This window comes from Nyctereutes procyonoides, unplaced genomic scaffold (genome assembly GCF_905146905.1).
Source record: "Nyctereutes procyonoides isolate TBG_1078 unplaced genomic scaffold, NYPRO_anot_genome, whole genome shotgun sequence".
NCBI classification, from domain to species: domain Eukaryota; kingdom Metazoa; phylum Chordata; class Mammalia; order Carnivora; family Canidae; genus Nyctereutes; species Nyctereutes procyonoides.
This window is the reverse complement of record NW_026575120.1, coordinates 40,179,305-40,195,601: the sequence shown is the minus strand read 5'-3', so window position 1 is coordinate 40,195,601 and position 16,297 is coordinate 40,179,305. Positions and strand designations below refer to the sequence as shown.

Sequence of the window (16,297 nt, the reverse complement as noted above, 5' to 3'; positions counted from 1 at the left end):
GCGATTGTGTGCGTTTCCTTCTCTAGCACTTGCTGCTGGCGCCGTCTGACGTGGCAGGCTGGGGGATTTTCATCAAAGACCCTGTGCAGAAAAATGAATTCATCTCGGAGTACTGTGGAGAGGTAAGGCAGGGGGACCCAGCCCCGGGCGGCGCCGCGCATGCGAACCACATGGGTTCGGGGGTGTCGTGTGTAGTAACTCCCTTTGTTTTGGATTGATTTCATTGGACTGGTCTACTGGGTCTGATGAGAAGTGAATTGATTTAAAAAATGCCTTTTCAGCTTGGACTTAACTCCTGCTGGTAGGTGCGGCTCGCTTGGTAAATGGGCGCTTCGGTCGTGGCCACGAGAGCTGTGCTGTGAGTGTGCCCTGCTCAGTCCACAGCCTGATGGATAAGGATCTAGAGACGACGGTGTCCTTCATCCTGTGGCTTTCAGTCGTAGAGTTAGGGACCGGCCATCGGGCTGGCTTCATTTTGGAATTAAGCCACCCAGTTTGTCTTTTCTCTTCAGTGGAGACTTGTTAATAATCACTTTCTGCCAGCACGATTCCTTTCTCTGTGAGAATGAAGTCCTTGAAAGACCCTGGTCCTGTGACACCAGCATGTGGGCCGAATGGGGGAGCAAGGCCAGCCGTAGGGACCATTCGTTGGGGTTCCTCATGGGGGCCCGAGGTTGTCCTGATCAGCTGATCCAGGTCTTGTCCTCGGCCTGTCTTTTTAGATTATTTCTCAAGATGAAGCAGACAGAAGAGGGAAGGTCTACGATAAATACATGTGCAGCTTTCTCTTCAACTTGAACAATGGTACGTTTGACTTGGGGGCCCCCGGGACGCATCGAGGAGCCCCTTCTCCGTATGAGCTCCTGGGGTCCCTGACTCCCTGGCACAGGTGTGGAACTGGGCAGTTTGTTGGCAAGCCAGCCGGGCTGGGGCAGATGGTTCCGAGCCATCTGCTGCTGGGGCCACTCCGGACGGCTGCCCTGAGCTTGCGGCTGTGCTGCTGCTGCCTCCCTGCTGTGTCCCCATGGCCACCTGGGCCCCTGCCTCCTTAGTGCTCCGTCTGACCTGGGGAGGGAGGGGCTCGAGCCCCCAGACGTGCAGCTTCTCTGGGGCTCCCCTGCCTGTTGTCAGAGGCCCGGGGGGGAATAGGAAGCTGGTTTCTAGATGATGATCTCAGGTTGGTGAGGCCGCAGTAGGTGTTGCTGCTGGGGGTGGGGATTCACTCCCAACATCAGGTTAACTTGGGGCATGAGGTCTCCATGAACATGTTCCACAGAGAGTGCAATGAAAAAGGTATTTTAAATGTGAGATGCTTATTCTTGAAGTCAAGAATGCACACCCTGTGCTTTATAAAGGCAAGCCCTGAAGAAACTAGGGCTGGGGTGTCTCCAGAATTGTCAGAACTTTGTGTTTACAGACCTGGGACTGAACCTATTCACTGGACTGTACTTACTTTTTCTTCTTTTTAGATTTTGTGGTGGATGCAACCCGCAAGGGTAACAAAATTCGTTTTGCAAATCACTCAGTAAATCCAAACTGCTATGCAAAAGGTAGGTGCCGATGGAGTCCGAGTCCCCAACAGAACCGCTTGCAGACCAGGGAGGGGGGACTGGAGCAGCCTGGGACTGACGTGGACTTTGTGCGTGAGTCAGGCCTTCCCCGTGGCCTGTCTTCATCCAACTCACGGATACTGTGTCTCTCTCTCCAGTTATGATGGTTAACGGCGATCACAGGATAGGGATTTTTGCTAAGAGAGCCATCCAGACCGGCGAAGAGCTGTTTTTTGATTACAGGTTGGTAACAGCATACCTCTGTGTGACCTGAGGGCTTCATCTTCCTGGACTCTGGGCTGTGGACAAAGGCTGTCTTCTTACTCTTTGTCAGATCTCTTTTTAGAGGAATTTATTTTTGGTTGTCGGGGCGTGGCTGGTTAGTTAGGCTACACAAGTAATGGGTATATTTGAGATACAGGCGAACCTCAGATATTGTGGGTTCGGGTCCCGGCCACTGCGGTAAAGGAATTGTAATCTTTCTGCTGGCGGATGGACTTGGTGCTGCCGTGCAGTTTGCCGCATTAGTGGCTCTTCCAGCACGAGCGGTTCCCTGCAGCCGGCGATGCAGCTCGGTGCACGGTACCCCCCGGAGAGCCGCCTTCAGAACAGTGTGTCCTCGGGCCCGGCCCGGTCCACCAGCTAGGCCGCTGTCGTGTTCCCAGTCCTCGGTTGTAGTTTCAACCGTCTTGACAGCGTGTCCACCAGGAGGAGGCCAACTTGGGAAACCACTTTCTTGGCTGGTCCCTGAGAAGCACCTGCTCGTCTGTTCACGTTTGGTGCTGAGCTCGCTCGCGGCCGTTCAGTCCCTCTCTGGGCTCCACTCCTCGTCCTGTTGTCTCGCTGTTTCTTCGTTGCTCCATTTGGAGAACACAGGCACAGTAGACTTCGCGTCATCCCTAAGGACGCTGAGATTTTCGGGATGGTCACCGAGTACCAGCTTCAGCCTCGTCACCAGCTGCACTAGCCCCTCACGAGAGGGTCAGCCGGGCACTGACCTTTCCTCTCCGGCTGAAAGTCCTAGCTGACAGCTTCTTTGGTAGAAGCTGTTTCGTCTACACTGAAAATGTGTTGTTCGGTGCAGCACCCTCTTCGGTTATCTTAGCTAGGTCTTCTGGAAACCTGCCGCTTCATGGCGTGGAGGTGGCTGCTTCCCTTAAACCTCCCGAACCAGCCTCCCAGCCTCAGACTTTCCTTCCGCAGCCTCCTCCCCTCTCAGCCGTCCTAGAACTGAAGGGAGTCGGCCTTGCTCTGGATTAGGCTTTGGCCTAAGGGAACTGTGCCTGCTGTGCTCTCCTGTGGGAACCACTGCCGCTTTCCCTTTAAATCAGAAACTAGAAATGATGAAGCTCTGGGCCTTGCTGCTGGTGTGCAGAGACACGGGGGCCTGGGTGGCCACGGGTGCCTATTCAGTATTGCCTATTAAGGTTAAACGTCAGACCGTTCATTTCGGCTCAGGTCGTGACCTCAGGGTCGTGAGATGGAGCCCCGCATCAGGCTCTGCACACAGTGGGATCCTGCTTGAGATGAGAGTCTCTCTCCCTCTGCCCCTCCCCTCCTCACTCTCTCAAATAAGTCGGTCACAGGTCTGTTTTTCACTTGAACACATAGAGGCCCCTGTACGGTTATTAACCGGCCTGCCTTCAATATTGTTGTCTCAGGGACGAGAGGGGGACAGATGGGGGAACAGCCGGTCGGTGCAGCAGTCAGGGCACATGACCTCTGTCCATCCGATCTGTCATCTCAGGAGGGTGCAGTTCGTGGCGCCCCAAAACAATTACAGTAGTAACAGCCAAGACCGCCCAATGATAAAGTCTGAAATTCTCTAAGAATGAAGGACCACAGTGGACAGGCATGAAGTGAGCAAACGCCGTTGGAAATGGCACTGGCGGGTGTGCTCGATGCAGGGTTGCCACAAACCTTCAGTGCTTAAAAAGTATTTGCAAAACGCAATAAACTGCGGCGTGCCTGTACGCCACAGGGACGACGTGGAGGGCCCCATTCTTCACCCCTCTGGGAGGAGCTGGGGGCCGCCTGCAGGTGCATTTTCAAGTCCGTGTGGCCGCGCTGTATTCACACAGGGTGTGCGGCGTGCTTTTACTAGAGGTTGTGTCTGACGCTGGTGTGTTTAGAGACTCCTTACTATTAGCCAGAGCACTTAGTACATTGTTCGTATTTAGTATTAACGGTTAAGGCACAGTCGGCGCATTATCCTTCCTGGTCACCGCCTGGGTCCTTGTGGGGGAAGTCGCGCCAGCTGTCTGGGTGGCAGTGTAGTCCAGCTCTTTGAGGTCGACAGCATAGATTTAAATTGCAACAGAGGACTTTTTAGCTGTGTAAAATCCCATGTCCGAGTATTTGTCCCATTTAGAAGCTTCGCTTTTGAGCAGGGTTGTCTGGAACAAGCCACGTGTTGTAGCCCTATTCTTGGGGATGTGCTGCAGGGGCGAGGGCGAGCTGGATACCATACCTGACGGGAGCCCAGGACACCCCCCCAGCCCCCCCCCCCCCCCCCCACTTCATGTGTGCGCAGCAGCCGAGGCTCCCTTGGGGGCACCTTGGGCCTCCTGTTTGCCAGGTTCCGGTTCTTCACTTGGAGGCTGGGGCTGCTTTCCTGGCCCGACCGTACTGTCTCCTGCCCTCCCACCATCATGCACGCCCGCCCCCCTCCCGAGCCGTCTCGGGCAGGCCGGGGAGAAAGCGCGGGAGGGGCTGTGCTGACAGGTGTGGGCACGTCTCCCCTGCGGTAGAAGTAGTGCCACCGCCGTAGGCAGCGCCCACGGCCGGGCCTGTCCGCACGAGGGCCTTCGTAGACGTTTTAACGCACACGCTGAGTGGAGCGGCTTGGTTGTGTGGGTCTCCCCCTGTGCTGGATGCTCGCTCATTCCTTTTTCCTGCTGTTTCAGATACAGCCAGGCTGATGCCCTGAAGTACGTGGGCATCGAAAGAGAGATGGAAATCCCTTGACGTCTGCTACCTCCTCCTCCCCCTCCTCCTTTCTGGAACAGCTGCCTTAGCTTCAGGAACCTCGAGTACTGTGGGCAATTTAGAAAAATAAAATGCAGTTTGAAATTCTGAATTTGCAAAGTACTGTAAGAATAATTTATAGTAATGAGTTTAAAAATCCACTTTTTATTGCCTTCTCACCAGCTGCAAAGTGTTTTGTACCAGTGAATTTTTGCAATAATGCAGTATGGTACATTTTTCAACTTTGAATAAAGAATACTTGAACTTCCCCCTGTTGTTGGGTCATCAATGGTACAGATCTGTCCGCGGATTGATTTTAGAAAAGGGATGCGTCTCTAACGGGAGAACACGCTCACGTTCAGCTCCCGGGATGCTTGGTCATTCTGTGAAGCTTAAATAGAATATATAATTACATGATCTGTGCATGCTGCGTAACACATGCATATTTATAATTGACAATTTGTCTGATCGTAACTTCAGTATTGCCTATTAAGTGAAAGATTCCCGCAAGCGACCGAGGCTGGCATCCGGAGGCCGCGGCGGGCGGGTCCCCTGGCACCGGAGCCTCTGAGCTGCCTTCTCTGTGTATAAAGTAGCGGCAGGCCCAGCTGGCTACGGCGCGGAAGCCCAGGGGAGGTTAGACACGCGGTCAGAAGCTCCTCACTACCAAGGTGCTGGGTGGGACCAAACTAGTTTTCTTTTTTGAAGTAAAGATTAAGCAGGGTTGGGAGGGGGAGCGTGAAGGCCATGGGGTGCTGGCTCCTAGACTGACCGCTGTCATCGGTCTGTGGGCTACAGTTGCCTTTTCTGGAGTACCGGCTCCAGGTGTGATTTACATGATGTGAGAATATTTAATGTGAAACTAATTAAAAACCTACTTTTCTGGGGCACCTGGGTGGCTCATTCCACTAAGCATCTGCCTTTGGCCCAGATCATGGTCTCAGGGTCCTGGGATTGAGCCCTGTGTCCGGTGCCCCCCAGGGAGCCTGCTTCTCCCTCTCCCGGCCCTGCCCCTCCCCCTGCTTGTGCTGTCAAGTAAATAAAATCTTTAAAAGCAAACCCACCCACCTTTCTTTCCAGTTATGCAAACACTGATAAGCCTCTCTGGTCCGGGGTGCATCAGCCGTAGCGACGCCAGTCGGAAAAGTTATTTGCCACTTTGCTTTTTTTGCAACGAACAGCCCTGGCGTCAGCTGCCAATCTCGTTTGTGCTGCTTGTGTTCTGGGCCACGTCTGGTTTGGAAGGACTCAGTGGTGTTTGTCCGGGAGACGGCGCCATAAGCTCAGTTGGCTGCTGCTGCTTCCCGAAGGGCAGCCACGGTGCTCGCCCTCGGAGGTGCATCCCCCACTTGGCACTCAGGTGAGCGGAGCCCATTCCTTCATGATCGCCCAGTCGATGAGCGATGTCGGGACAAGGAGCTGCTTCCAGCCACAGTGTTTGTCCTGGTGGGAGCGTGAACGGCTGGGTGGGGGCGTGATCCTCGAGCCCAGGGGAGGTCTGCTCAGGACCCCCACAGACCCAGATGCATCAGCCACACCGAAGTCTTAGCAGAGAGCAGGGATTCTGAGCAGCGCACACAAGCTTTTTGTACTTGGATCTGAAACGCGCCTCGCGGGTCCTGTTGGCCGACGTCGTGAGCACAGGTTCTCTGAGCAGAAATACTGGACGGGCGCCCGGTCACGTGACAAAGGGCATCTTTAATCCGATCTGGTCGGGTTCAGGCTTTATAATGGGGCAAGGGTGGGGCACAGAGCTTGACCTATGAGGTGTTCAAACACCCAATTAAAGCCAAGATGTGGGGGAAAAACTAAGTTCAAAAAGTGGGTGCTCTCCCCACCCCCAGAGCTCCCCACTGGGAGGTGAAAGTGTGTGAGCCTCGTGCTTCCTTCCCCACCAGGGGAAACCCAGGAGGAGGACGGATGTGGGGAGCCGAGGGCTGCATCAGGATGCACAGATGTTCCGGGCACCGTTTCCCAGTTCGGGGCTCCCTCTAAGCCTTGCCTCCCCTGGTCCTGAGGAACCGCGGGCAGAGGACATCCGGGCCCAGACCAACGACGCGCAGGCCCCCGTGAGAACATTCTGCTTGTCAGTTACTCCCAGTCGGTACTTAGTAGTCTCTGAGGAAAATGCAAACTACAATCCATCTAGAAGCTGCTTAACTGTTTTTCAATATTGTCCTGGTTTATCCAACCTCCAGCCTTCACCGTGTCCGTCGAGCGAGGCAAAGTCCTGGCTTCAGGTCCACCCGGGTGCTCGGCAGCTGCCCTCCGCCCCGCCAGCGCCACTCCCGTGAGGGAACATCGTGTCATTTCAGCTTGCACCTGTCATGAAGACAAGTTCCTAGTGTGAACGGTTTTTCTTTTCTTAAAGATTTTATTTATTCAGGGGAGAGAGAGAGGCAGGCTCCATGCACCGGGAGCCCGACGTGGGGCTCGATCCCGGGTCTCCAGGATCAGGCCCCGGGCTGAAGGCGGCGCTAAACCGCTGCGCCCCCCGGGCTGCCCATTTTCACAGAACTAAAGCATTCCGCTGGAAATTTTAGGAGCTTTGGGCTTTTACTGGAAAGAGCTGAAGATGCTTGCAGCTCAGCCCTCTGTTGAACAGCTTCCGGCGGGGGGGCTGTGGGTTCCTGGTTAGAAGCAGCCCACGGTGAGGTGAGCGGAGCCTCGGCGCCAACCGCACCTCCGACAAGGCCGTTTACAAAAAAGTCCGCGTTCACCTGTGAGGAGGACGGGGCCGTTTGGTCCGCCGCTGGACAGGTGCGTGGGCTGGCGAGCCGAGGCTCCGGTGGTCAGATCCAGCCGCCCGGACAGCCAGGGGATGGGGATTGCTACAGTGAGCTTCATCCAAGGGGGATTCAATGCAGAGACGGGTCAGCCTGTTTGACTTTTCACCCGGGTGTGGTGAAATCTGAATTTCTTGCAAAGGAAAATTAGGGACCAGCGTGCAGGGGGACGGGCCATCTTAAAAAGCCCTGGCGATGGAACATTTGAAACTGCATCCCGGGGGCTCCGCGGTTTAGCGCTGCCTTCAGCCCAGGGCGTGACCCTGGAGCCCCAGGATGGAGTCCTGCGTCGGGCTCGCTGCAGGGAGCCTGCTCTTCCCTCTGCCTGTGTCTCTGCCTCTGTCTCAAATAAATTAAAAAAAAAAAAAATAAAACTGCATTCCCCCTCCCCACCCCCGCGTTCTCGAATGTTCTCCCCAAGGCACTGAGGGCTCCAGAGCACAGGATAGGCTGGTCGCTCACAGGCTGCTGACTGCGGCCTCACCTTCCGGCTCCTACCCACTCCCTTGGACCACGAGCCCCACAGCCTGGATGCCGGTGGTGTTCCTCGGGCACGAGCCCCGCGAGGTCTCCCCGGAGGTGGCAGCTTGAAGGCGACAGCTGCAGTTCTCTGTTCCTGGGAGGGGTGGGAGCTGGTGGGGGTGGAGGCAGCCCCGAGCACTCCCCTTCCCCAGGACCCCCCTCACCTTGGCTCCGCGGCGTCCGCAGCCAGTCTGGCCTGAGGAGGGGAGGGCTGCGGTGGGGACCCCGGGCACCCCTCGACCTGGGGTCCTCGCCGGTCTCCCCGGTGCGTGCTGAGAATCTTGCAGCAACTGGAAAAGAGGTGCTGGACACGGGAAGCTGGGAGCGGACCTTCAGCCTCCAGGTGTCGCGGGTCCTAATAGGTGCTGAACGGGGCTGGGCCGGGCACCGGGAGGTTCATCGCTGGGGGGGGGGGGCGCGCAGGGCAGGGGGCGCCGGTCACCCAGGGGCCCCAACAGGCTCCGCTCCGCCCCGCCTCGCGGCCCCCGCAGGCCGCTGCGGTCCCCACGAAGCCTCCCCTGCTGTGTGAGCCTCCAACCTGGGGGCCCGGCAGGGCCAGCGCCCGCCCTCCTCGGGGCCGACCCCGCGGGCCCCCACGCGTCCTGCAGGCCCCACGGGCAGGAGGCCGCGGCGACCCCGGCGAGTGTGGACAGGAGCCTACCGGTTGCAGCCTTTCCGACCACAGCAAGACACCGGATTGTAAATCTGCACCATCATTGTATCTTTTATTTACATGTAGAAATTAGTAAAACTTAAAACAAAACCAAATGCGACTTGTACAGAAATCCTTTAATTTTCTTTATTTTCACACATTAAAAAATGAAACACACTATACAAATGGTCTTTCATAGCAGATTACACGTGGGCCCATTAGACTTGCTCTCCAAGTGCTGCCAGGACGACAGCTGTTAACCCCGTAGCCAACGTAGCGGTTTAGATGCAGTAGCATGCAGCCCTCAGCAGGGGAGGTTCGAGTCCCCTCTGTTCTTAAATTAGGTTAAATGGCGTTGGTGTCCATATTTACAGACTTGAAATGTATCAATCCTGAGCAGTTCTGATGTCCGGCTGAGGCCAGCGGGGGGCGGTTGGCCTCAGGTCTAAAAAGGGAGGTTCAAATGGTGGCAGGCTGGCTGCTTGCTATGAACTCGGGTTGTTCTCTCCACCGGGAACTCTTCGCTGCAGGTCGCAGGCAGACCCTTCTGGAAGGGTTAAGCCAAGTAACTGTAGGTGTCCTTTTCACCATCGACTCGCTCCAAGTATTCTTTCTCGATCAGAATGTCAATGCATTTCTGGGCATTATTTTAAGAAAAACAGAGGTAATGGAAGGAAGAAAAACACACTTATTAGCAGAATGGAGCCCGGCCGCCTCACCTGGGCTGTGCCCCTGCCCCTGGAGGCTCACTTGGGGACCCACCCCACCCCACGCGCCCTGCAGAGCGACTTTACTTCCCAGGCAGCCCCGACCTCACTTTCTTGAGCCAGGAAACTACCCAGCTCCTCAATGTCCTCGCAGGGAGGTCGCCCGGGGCCCTTTGGGAACAGCCCAGGCACGGTGTCCCAGCACCCCAAGACCCGGAGGGGGCCTCCCCCTGCCTGTCGGGAAGTCACCTCTCACTGCCACCCTCGGGGGCTCCGCTCCGTCCCAGCTGCTCTTTACCGAGTGGTCTCAGAGAGAGAAAGCCACTGAGCTTCCATGTTCAAGAACCCACTAGAAAGGAGGCAAGGCGATGGCCCGGAGCTGTGGGCGCCCCCCAGGGAGGACCACAGAGCAGGGACAAGCGGGCGACGGACAGCCTAAATACAGAGGAGACGGTCCCCCGAACGTGACGCGGGGCCCGTCTTCGGACACAGCAGAGTGGGAGCCCTAGAAGCCCTGTCCGCACACCGAGCACCCCATAGACAGCACCGCCGCAGGCGGGACGCTCGGCGGGTTGTGATCCTCCAGGGAGCAGAGGTGCTGGCCAGGAGACGGCCAAAGGGGAAGCTTCTGGAATGCCAGTCCCGTTCTAACCTCCTGAACCGGGGTCTTGGTTGTACAAGCGTGCTTACTCGGGCCCTCTAGGATGTGCATGCTGCTCGGGAGATGGGACATGCCAACAAAAAGTCTAAAAAATTAAGCCTATTTCCTTCTGTAGAAACCTGGCATGGATGACTAAGCCGCGTTCTTTCCACTAGTCTCTGCTACGCCTTTGCTCTTCTCACATAATCAGCGCAGCGCTGCGGCTGCAGGCTCTGGTACCTTGATGACTGGGACCCGCGGTTTGAATCTCGAGGACAGCTGAGTGAGAACTTCTCCGAGCAGCTGCTGGTGCTTGAGGACCTTCCTCATCTTCATGATCCTCACGATGGCCGCCTGCACCACCCATGGGGGAAACAGCACGTTCCCCGTTACAGCCGCCCTCAGACGCCCCAGGCAACCGCCCCATGCACCGCAGGCAGCCCGTGGGCCACTCCGGGGTCCACACTGGAGCCACGGGGGCCGCCCTGCTGGGACCCCAGCCCAGGCCTTCCGTGACCTGCCACCGTGTCTGGCTCAGCCGCTGCTGGCTGCCCCGAGCCACGGCCACTGCACACGCCACCCACCGGCTTCGATCCGCCGCCGCAGCCCCAACCCGACGCGGGGCCAGAGTCACCTGAATCAGCAGCTTGCGGTCCTCCTCAATGTTTTTGTGTGTTGTTTCTTGTTCCTGCTTCTGCTCGGTTTTCATCGGCACATTGATGTTGACCCTTAACTTCTTACTGTCAAGAAACGCAGGAAACCAATCACTGTGGCTCCCAAAGACAGGCGCGGAGGGCCTCCCCCGCAGCCAGTGACAGGACACCTGCGTCACAGGAGCCCCCGCGCCGCCCTCTGGCCTCCCAAATTTTGTCAAATGAAATAAAATCAAGACCCTCGGACACAGAGGTCCAGACTCGCGAGCCCCCGAGGAGCCGGCTGCCAAAAACAGGAACCACCAAAACCGGACAGGGAGTCAGGCGAAGGACACCTGGGATCCTGAGGCGGAAGCCCTTCCTGTGCCGAGGCCACCCCGCACCCAGCCTCCACTCGCAGCCACGTGGGGGTGGGGGTGGGTGGGGGTCTGTGGTCTAGGAACACCTACTTAAGATTTTCCTTACTTTTTATAACCGAGATACAATTTTATTAAGGTATCTGGCTTCAATTCCACCTCATCAACATTCGCATTTTCGTCTTCCAGAACCTACGAGGAAGACGACCGTTACTACACGATGTCAGGAAAGAGCTTCGTTCTAGCTGAACACAGAACATGCACAAACATACCAGTAACTTCGACTTCAATAAAATCTGTAGGACTTGTGCCAAAATGTCCTGCAGTTAAAGAGAAAAAGAGAAGTTAAACAGAAAAAATGCACTTCTCTCTGCAGTAAAAACCACACGCAATCCCGTAGTTGGTTTTCCTGACACACAGCAGCCGCCCAGATAGAAGAATGTACCCGGGGGAGAGGGGTGCTTAAGAGGTCCCGACATCCCCTACCGCCACCAGCACCTCCTTCGAGCGACGCCAGCCCCTCTCTGGCCTTGATCACCTCGTCAGAAGAACTGACGACTCAGTTTTAAATACCAGAAACCACCTTGATTCCTCACTTCAACCTCCAGGAACGTATTCACCCCTTAGCTGTCCGACAGCTCATCTGGGACACAGATCACCACAAAAGCAACGCTCGAGGGCTTCTGGAAGAGAGCACGAGCAGCCTGCTCACGAACACGGCGGCCCTCGGTGACCATAACCCCACTGTCCATTTCCTTCGCTCAACTCTTAGCACCGTGGGCGCCTCTGGCTATTTCCTCGCCTGTAACCATGGCTGGGGGGCCACTTCTAGGCCCTTCTACCACTGTGTCCCACGACACCAGACGACAGCATCTGCCCCATGCCTGCATGCCACCTGCCCTCACCGCCTACCCCAAGGGGCAGAGCGGGCCCGCCCTTGCCTCGAGCGATCCCCATTCTGGTCCGAGGGTACAAACCTACGGCTACAAAAGCGAGAGGCCTCTGGTCTAGTGACAAGCCCAGACCCCTCAAGCAGGATGGGGACAGAGGAGTCACTTGAGAGCTAAATCTGATGGAGGGACGATGTGTCCCAGGGAGGGAGCAGCCCTCCCCACAGGAAGTACTCCTCCTGGCAGAAGGCCGGCTAGCCTGGCGCAGGGGCCAAAGCAGCACCCTCCCCACAGCCTGTGGCGGCCTGAGCCTCTACCCTGATTTGAGGTCTTCTGATGTGAGGAGTGAGAAAGACTCTCACCCACAAAGGGGCAAGTTCATTTTGTTATTAGAATTTGCAGATATATTTTGGGCTAACTTGAGGCATGACTGAAAAAGAAATGATTCTCCTGACACTCAAAGAGGCCAGTATCACTGCTGACAGCAAACCCAGACAAAAACATCACAACAACAGATCAATATCCCTATGAATGTAGATGTAAAAATTCTCAAGAAAATACCAGCAAACGCAGCCCACCATCATATAAAGAGTATTCTATACTATGCCCAGCTAGGGTTCACCCAGAAAGGCAAGGTGGCAACAATAAGAAAAGCGATCACTGTAATAGACTATATTAATAGACAAAAAGCACATTTTTATCTCCATGGAGAAGCAGTTTAACAAAATTCAGCATTTTTTCATGATGAAAACACTAAAAACAAACAAACAAAAAAACCCCCCAAGAATAGAGGGAACTTCTAATAATAGGAATCTAAGAAAAACCTATAGCTAATACCATGCTTAACAGTAACAAGCTGAAGCTTTCTCCCAAGATCAGGAACAAGACAAGGATGTCTATTCTTATCACCTCTCTTCAACACTGTATTGGAAATTCCAGCCAAAGCAATCAGGCAAGAAGACAAAATAAAAAGCATCCAAGTAGGAGAAGGAAGTAAAACTAGCTCTACTTGCAGAGGACGTGATTATGTATAAAGAAAACATTAAAGAATTTTCAAAAAAACTAAATGAGTTTAACCAGGTTGCAAGATACACGATCAATATCCAATAATCAATTTTACTTCCGTTATCTAGCAACAAAAAAACCAATTCCGCTTACAGTAGCACCAAGCACAATACTTAGGAATAAATTTAACCAAAGTGCAAGACTTGCATACACAAAACTATGAAACACAATTGAGAGAAATGAAATGAAAGACAACCTACATGAACGTAAAGCTGCTCACGGTCATGGGCTGGAAGACCTACTACTGATAATGCAGAGGTACGCCCCACAGCAATCCACAGATGTGATGTAGTCTCTAACCATGGACAAGCTAACTCTGAAATTCTTACGGGAATGCAAGGGACCCAGAACAGCCAACACAATTTTGAAAAAGAACACAGCTGGAGGTCTCAGTTTCAAGACTTACTACAGAACAACGGCAACCAAGACGATGACATATTGTCATAAAGACAGACATCCAGGTGACTAGAAAAGAACTGAGAATCCAGAAAGAAACCCATCCATCTATGGTCAACTGATTTTCAACAAGGCATTACCAATCAACAGGGAAGGAAATCTCTGACCTTGAATCAGGCAATGGTTCCTTAGATGGACACCAAAAGCAGAAGCAACAAATGAAAAAGAGGCTCCATGTACAAAAAATACAGAATTCTTACAACAGTAGAGGGCAAATAAAACATGGGCATGGCCACAGGATTCAAACAGACATTTCTTCCAAGAACATATATAAATGGTCAAGTCAGGTTGAGGAGACAGTCAACACCATCAGTTGGTAGGGAAATGTGAAATGTGAACACAACCACAATGAGGTGTCTTCGTATCCACTAGCGTGGCTAGAAAGTAAAAAAAAGAAAAGAAAAAAAAAAAAAAGAAAGAAAAGGGAAATGCAAATGTTGGTCAGGATGCGGAGAAACCAGAGCCCAGAGCCCTCAGCCCTCATGCACTGCTGGCGAGCCTGTGAACAGGGGCGGCCACGCTGTTCCTCAATGAGCTAATCCACCACGACTCGGATATTCCACATCTCAGACAAATACCCAAGAAACCTGAAAACGCATTCCTACCACGTGTACGTGAGTGTTCACAGCAGGACTATTCCTAATGATCAAAATGGGGAAACAGCCCAAATGTCCATCAGCTGGAGAACAAATAATAAACATAATGTGGTCCGTCCATACACTGGAACGTATTCCAGCCGTAAAACAGAATAAAACACACATATATTCTATGACACGAAGAAACCCTGAAAGCATGGTAAGTGAAAGGCAGACAGAAAAGAAACACCACAACCAGGGACATGAAATGCCCAGGGGAGGCAAATCCAGAGACAGAAAGTTAGTTAGTGGTTGTCAGGGGCTGAGAGGAGAGGAGAGGAACGTGGTTATTGCTAAATGCTGATGAGTTTCTTTTTGCGATGACGGAAAGGTTCTGGAATTGGGACAGTGGTGGTGGCTGTATGGCCTTGTGAAAACCTTGTGTATTTTACGTACACCCTGAACAGCATACTTAAAAATGGCAAATTTTATGTATGGGAGATAAATGTCACTAAATAGTATGACTGATAGGAAGAATACCACTATAATTAAGTGACATGCAGGCTTAGTAGGAAAAGCCTGGCTGGGAAGAGGGTGAAGGACGGACTGAATGAACGAGGGAAATCATGTGCTCACGTGTGCACATTATACCGAGTTTAAAAACGAAGATTTTTTAAAAAACAATGTGCATTACTTATAATCCTAAGGGAAATCACTATTTCAGGTCGAAGACCCCCAGGTCTTCTGTCCCTCCGTCCCCACAGCGCTCGCCAGATCAAGGAGCCTGCAGCACACACGGGAGGCCGGGAGGCGGGGAGATACCATTTTGATTTGGGTGCTGTCCGTCAGCTGCTGCACGGCGTAGGCGTCTTCCGTGTTGTACTGAAGCAGGATCGCCATCTGGAACGTGGATGCCTTTGAGGCCCCACATACAGAAGAAAGAGAAGCAAAATTACATGCGTGGAAAAACCTCCAAAAATATACAGCCGAAGCCTGAAGAACTTATTTATGAAACAAATTCTGCTCAGGAGATGCAAAAAACCAAGTAGCCCCACAGAAAAGAGAACACAAAGTGTCAGGACTCCACCCTGCTGCGACACTTCCTGGAGGCCGTCCTCTCCCAGCTTCCACAGGAGAGAACGCCCAACTCTCTTCTACAATGTTTCACACACATAAATACACGCTATTTATGCTTCCACACTCACTGAAATTTTGGCTCTGCCACATAAGCTAGGGTCCCGAGGAAGTGCCTTAAATGACCCCGGGCCTCAGTTTCTCCTCCGCACACTGTGACAGTAGTCACAGAGGGCTCCCTATTCAGGACTGGGTGCCATGGAGGGCACTGGGGGCCACTGTTAACACAAAGGTGTTCTGCCGAAGGGAGAGGGCTGCTGTCATAACTAAGTACCCACAACTCCGGCCTCTGAAGCTACACGTTTGGTGTGCGTCAGGCAGGAGCCATGCCCAACGCTTATTAAACACGTTACTGCACTTAGCAGTCACTGCGCTTCCGAAGCGGAAGCACCAGCACCCCCGCCTCACGGAGGAGGGGACAGAGGCATCAGTCAGTCACGGTCACCCTCAGCGAGAAAGCATCGGATCTCAGCTCACCTGCCCCACAAACTGCACTCTGCCACAGGCCTCCCTCTCGACCGTGGCGCCCACCGCTGGACTCTAGAATTCTGGAGTTCTAGAATTTGTTGTACCCTTGTTTAGACCTCAGACCATACATCCCCCAAACAGAAAGGTGACCTTACCTGCAAAGTGTACCTATTTTTGAAGCAGTTGGTTACCAGTTCCCCTTTGGACAGTTGATACAACCAAGTCAGCTTCCGGCCGCTGTGACGGCTGGCGTAGAAAGCTGTGAACCGCTGATAACTGCGCTCCAGCTGGATCAGAGGATACAAAAGGACACACAGCGTTGTGAGGAGCGTCTGCCTCACCACGCGGTACAGCATCGTTCAGTAAACACAGTGCTCCAGGGTCACAGCACAAAAAGCTGGTGACACAGAAGTGAAACGCAAACATCCGGTGCTTGACTCCTGTGAAGCACTCGAGTATTTGAGGGTGCCATCGAAGACCAGCCCAGACGTGAGGCCCGCAGGTTGCCACTGGGGTGAGCGGCACCCGCCGCAGACACCGCCGCCCCCCGCACCCTTCCCACACCCCCGCGCTCATCTCTGCTCAGGGTTAACAGGATGCGAGACAAACCCACCCTTACCTCTGACGGCAAGGCAAACGTGCAAGACTGCTGGAAGGGCCACGACCCGGAGCTTAGCACTTGGATACTGAAATCCACTGGGGCGGGAATGAAAGTGCGGGAACACAGTTAGTCCCAGAAACCCAACAATGCTGCTGCTCAAATCAACGTGGGCTGCTTTGCATGGAAAGAAACACACTGACTGAAAAACCCTGCTGCAGTATGAACGGCAGAACTGACCATATTTCAGTGAGACTGTTTCACTCAAGTACAATTAG

The 16,297-nt window shown here is 53.8% G+C and overlaps 2 protein-coding genes across 13 annotated transcripts in view; one reads left to right on the top strand and one right to left on the bottom strand.

Annotated features, from left to right (window-relative positions):
* EZH2 (enhancer of zeste 2 polycomb repressive complex 2 subunit) overlaps positions 1–4,785 on the top strand; it is a 65,616-nt gene extending 60,831 nt beyond the window's left edge. For all 8 annotated transcript variants that reach the window (XM_055334933.1, XM_055334936.1, XM_055334932.1 and 5 more), the window contains 5 exons: positions 27–122; positions 723–804; positions 1,470–1,550; positions 1,709–1,793; positions 4,457–4,785. In XM_055334933.1, the coding sequence (XP_055190908.1) occupies positions 27–122; positions 723–804; positions 1,470–1,550; positions 1,709–1,793; positions 4,457–4,517 (405 nt within the window). In that variant the 3' untranslated portion in view covers positions 4,518–4,785. The remainder of the gene's footprint in view (positions 1–26; positions 123–722; positions 805–1,469; positions 1,551–1,708; positions 1,794–4,456) is intronic.
* Positions 4,786–8,610: 3,825 nt separating this feature from the next.
* The window catches only part of CUL1 (cullin 1), a 103,821-nt gene continuing 96,134 nt past the window's right edge, over positions 8,611–16,297 (bottom strand). For all 5 annotated transcript variants that reach the window (XM_055334734.1, XM_055334733.1, XM_055334731.1 and 2 more), the window contains 8 exons: positions 16,041–16,117; positions 15,577–15,708; positions 14,642–14,734; positions 11,106–11,153; positions 10,943–11,025; positions 10,459–10,564; positions 10,065–10,178; positions 8,611–9,114 (listed from right to left, as the gene is read on the bottom strand). In XM_055334734.1, coding sequence (XP_055190709.1) covers positions 9,034–9,114; positions 10,065–10,178; positions 10,459–10,564; positions 10,943–11,025; positions 11,106–11,153; positions 14,642–14,734; positions 15,577–15,708; positions 16,041–16,117 — 734 coding nt within the window. In that variant the 3' untranslated portion in view covers positions 8,611–9,033. The remainder of the gene's footprint in view (positions 9,115–10,064; positions 10,179–10,458; positions 10,565–10,942; positions 11,026–11,105; positions 11,154–14,641; positions 14,735–15,576; positions 15,709–16,040; positions 16,118–16,297) is intronic.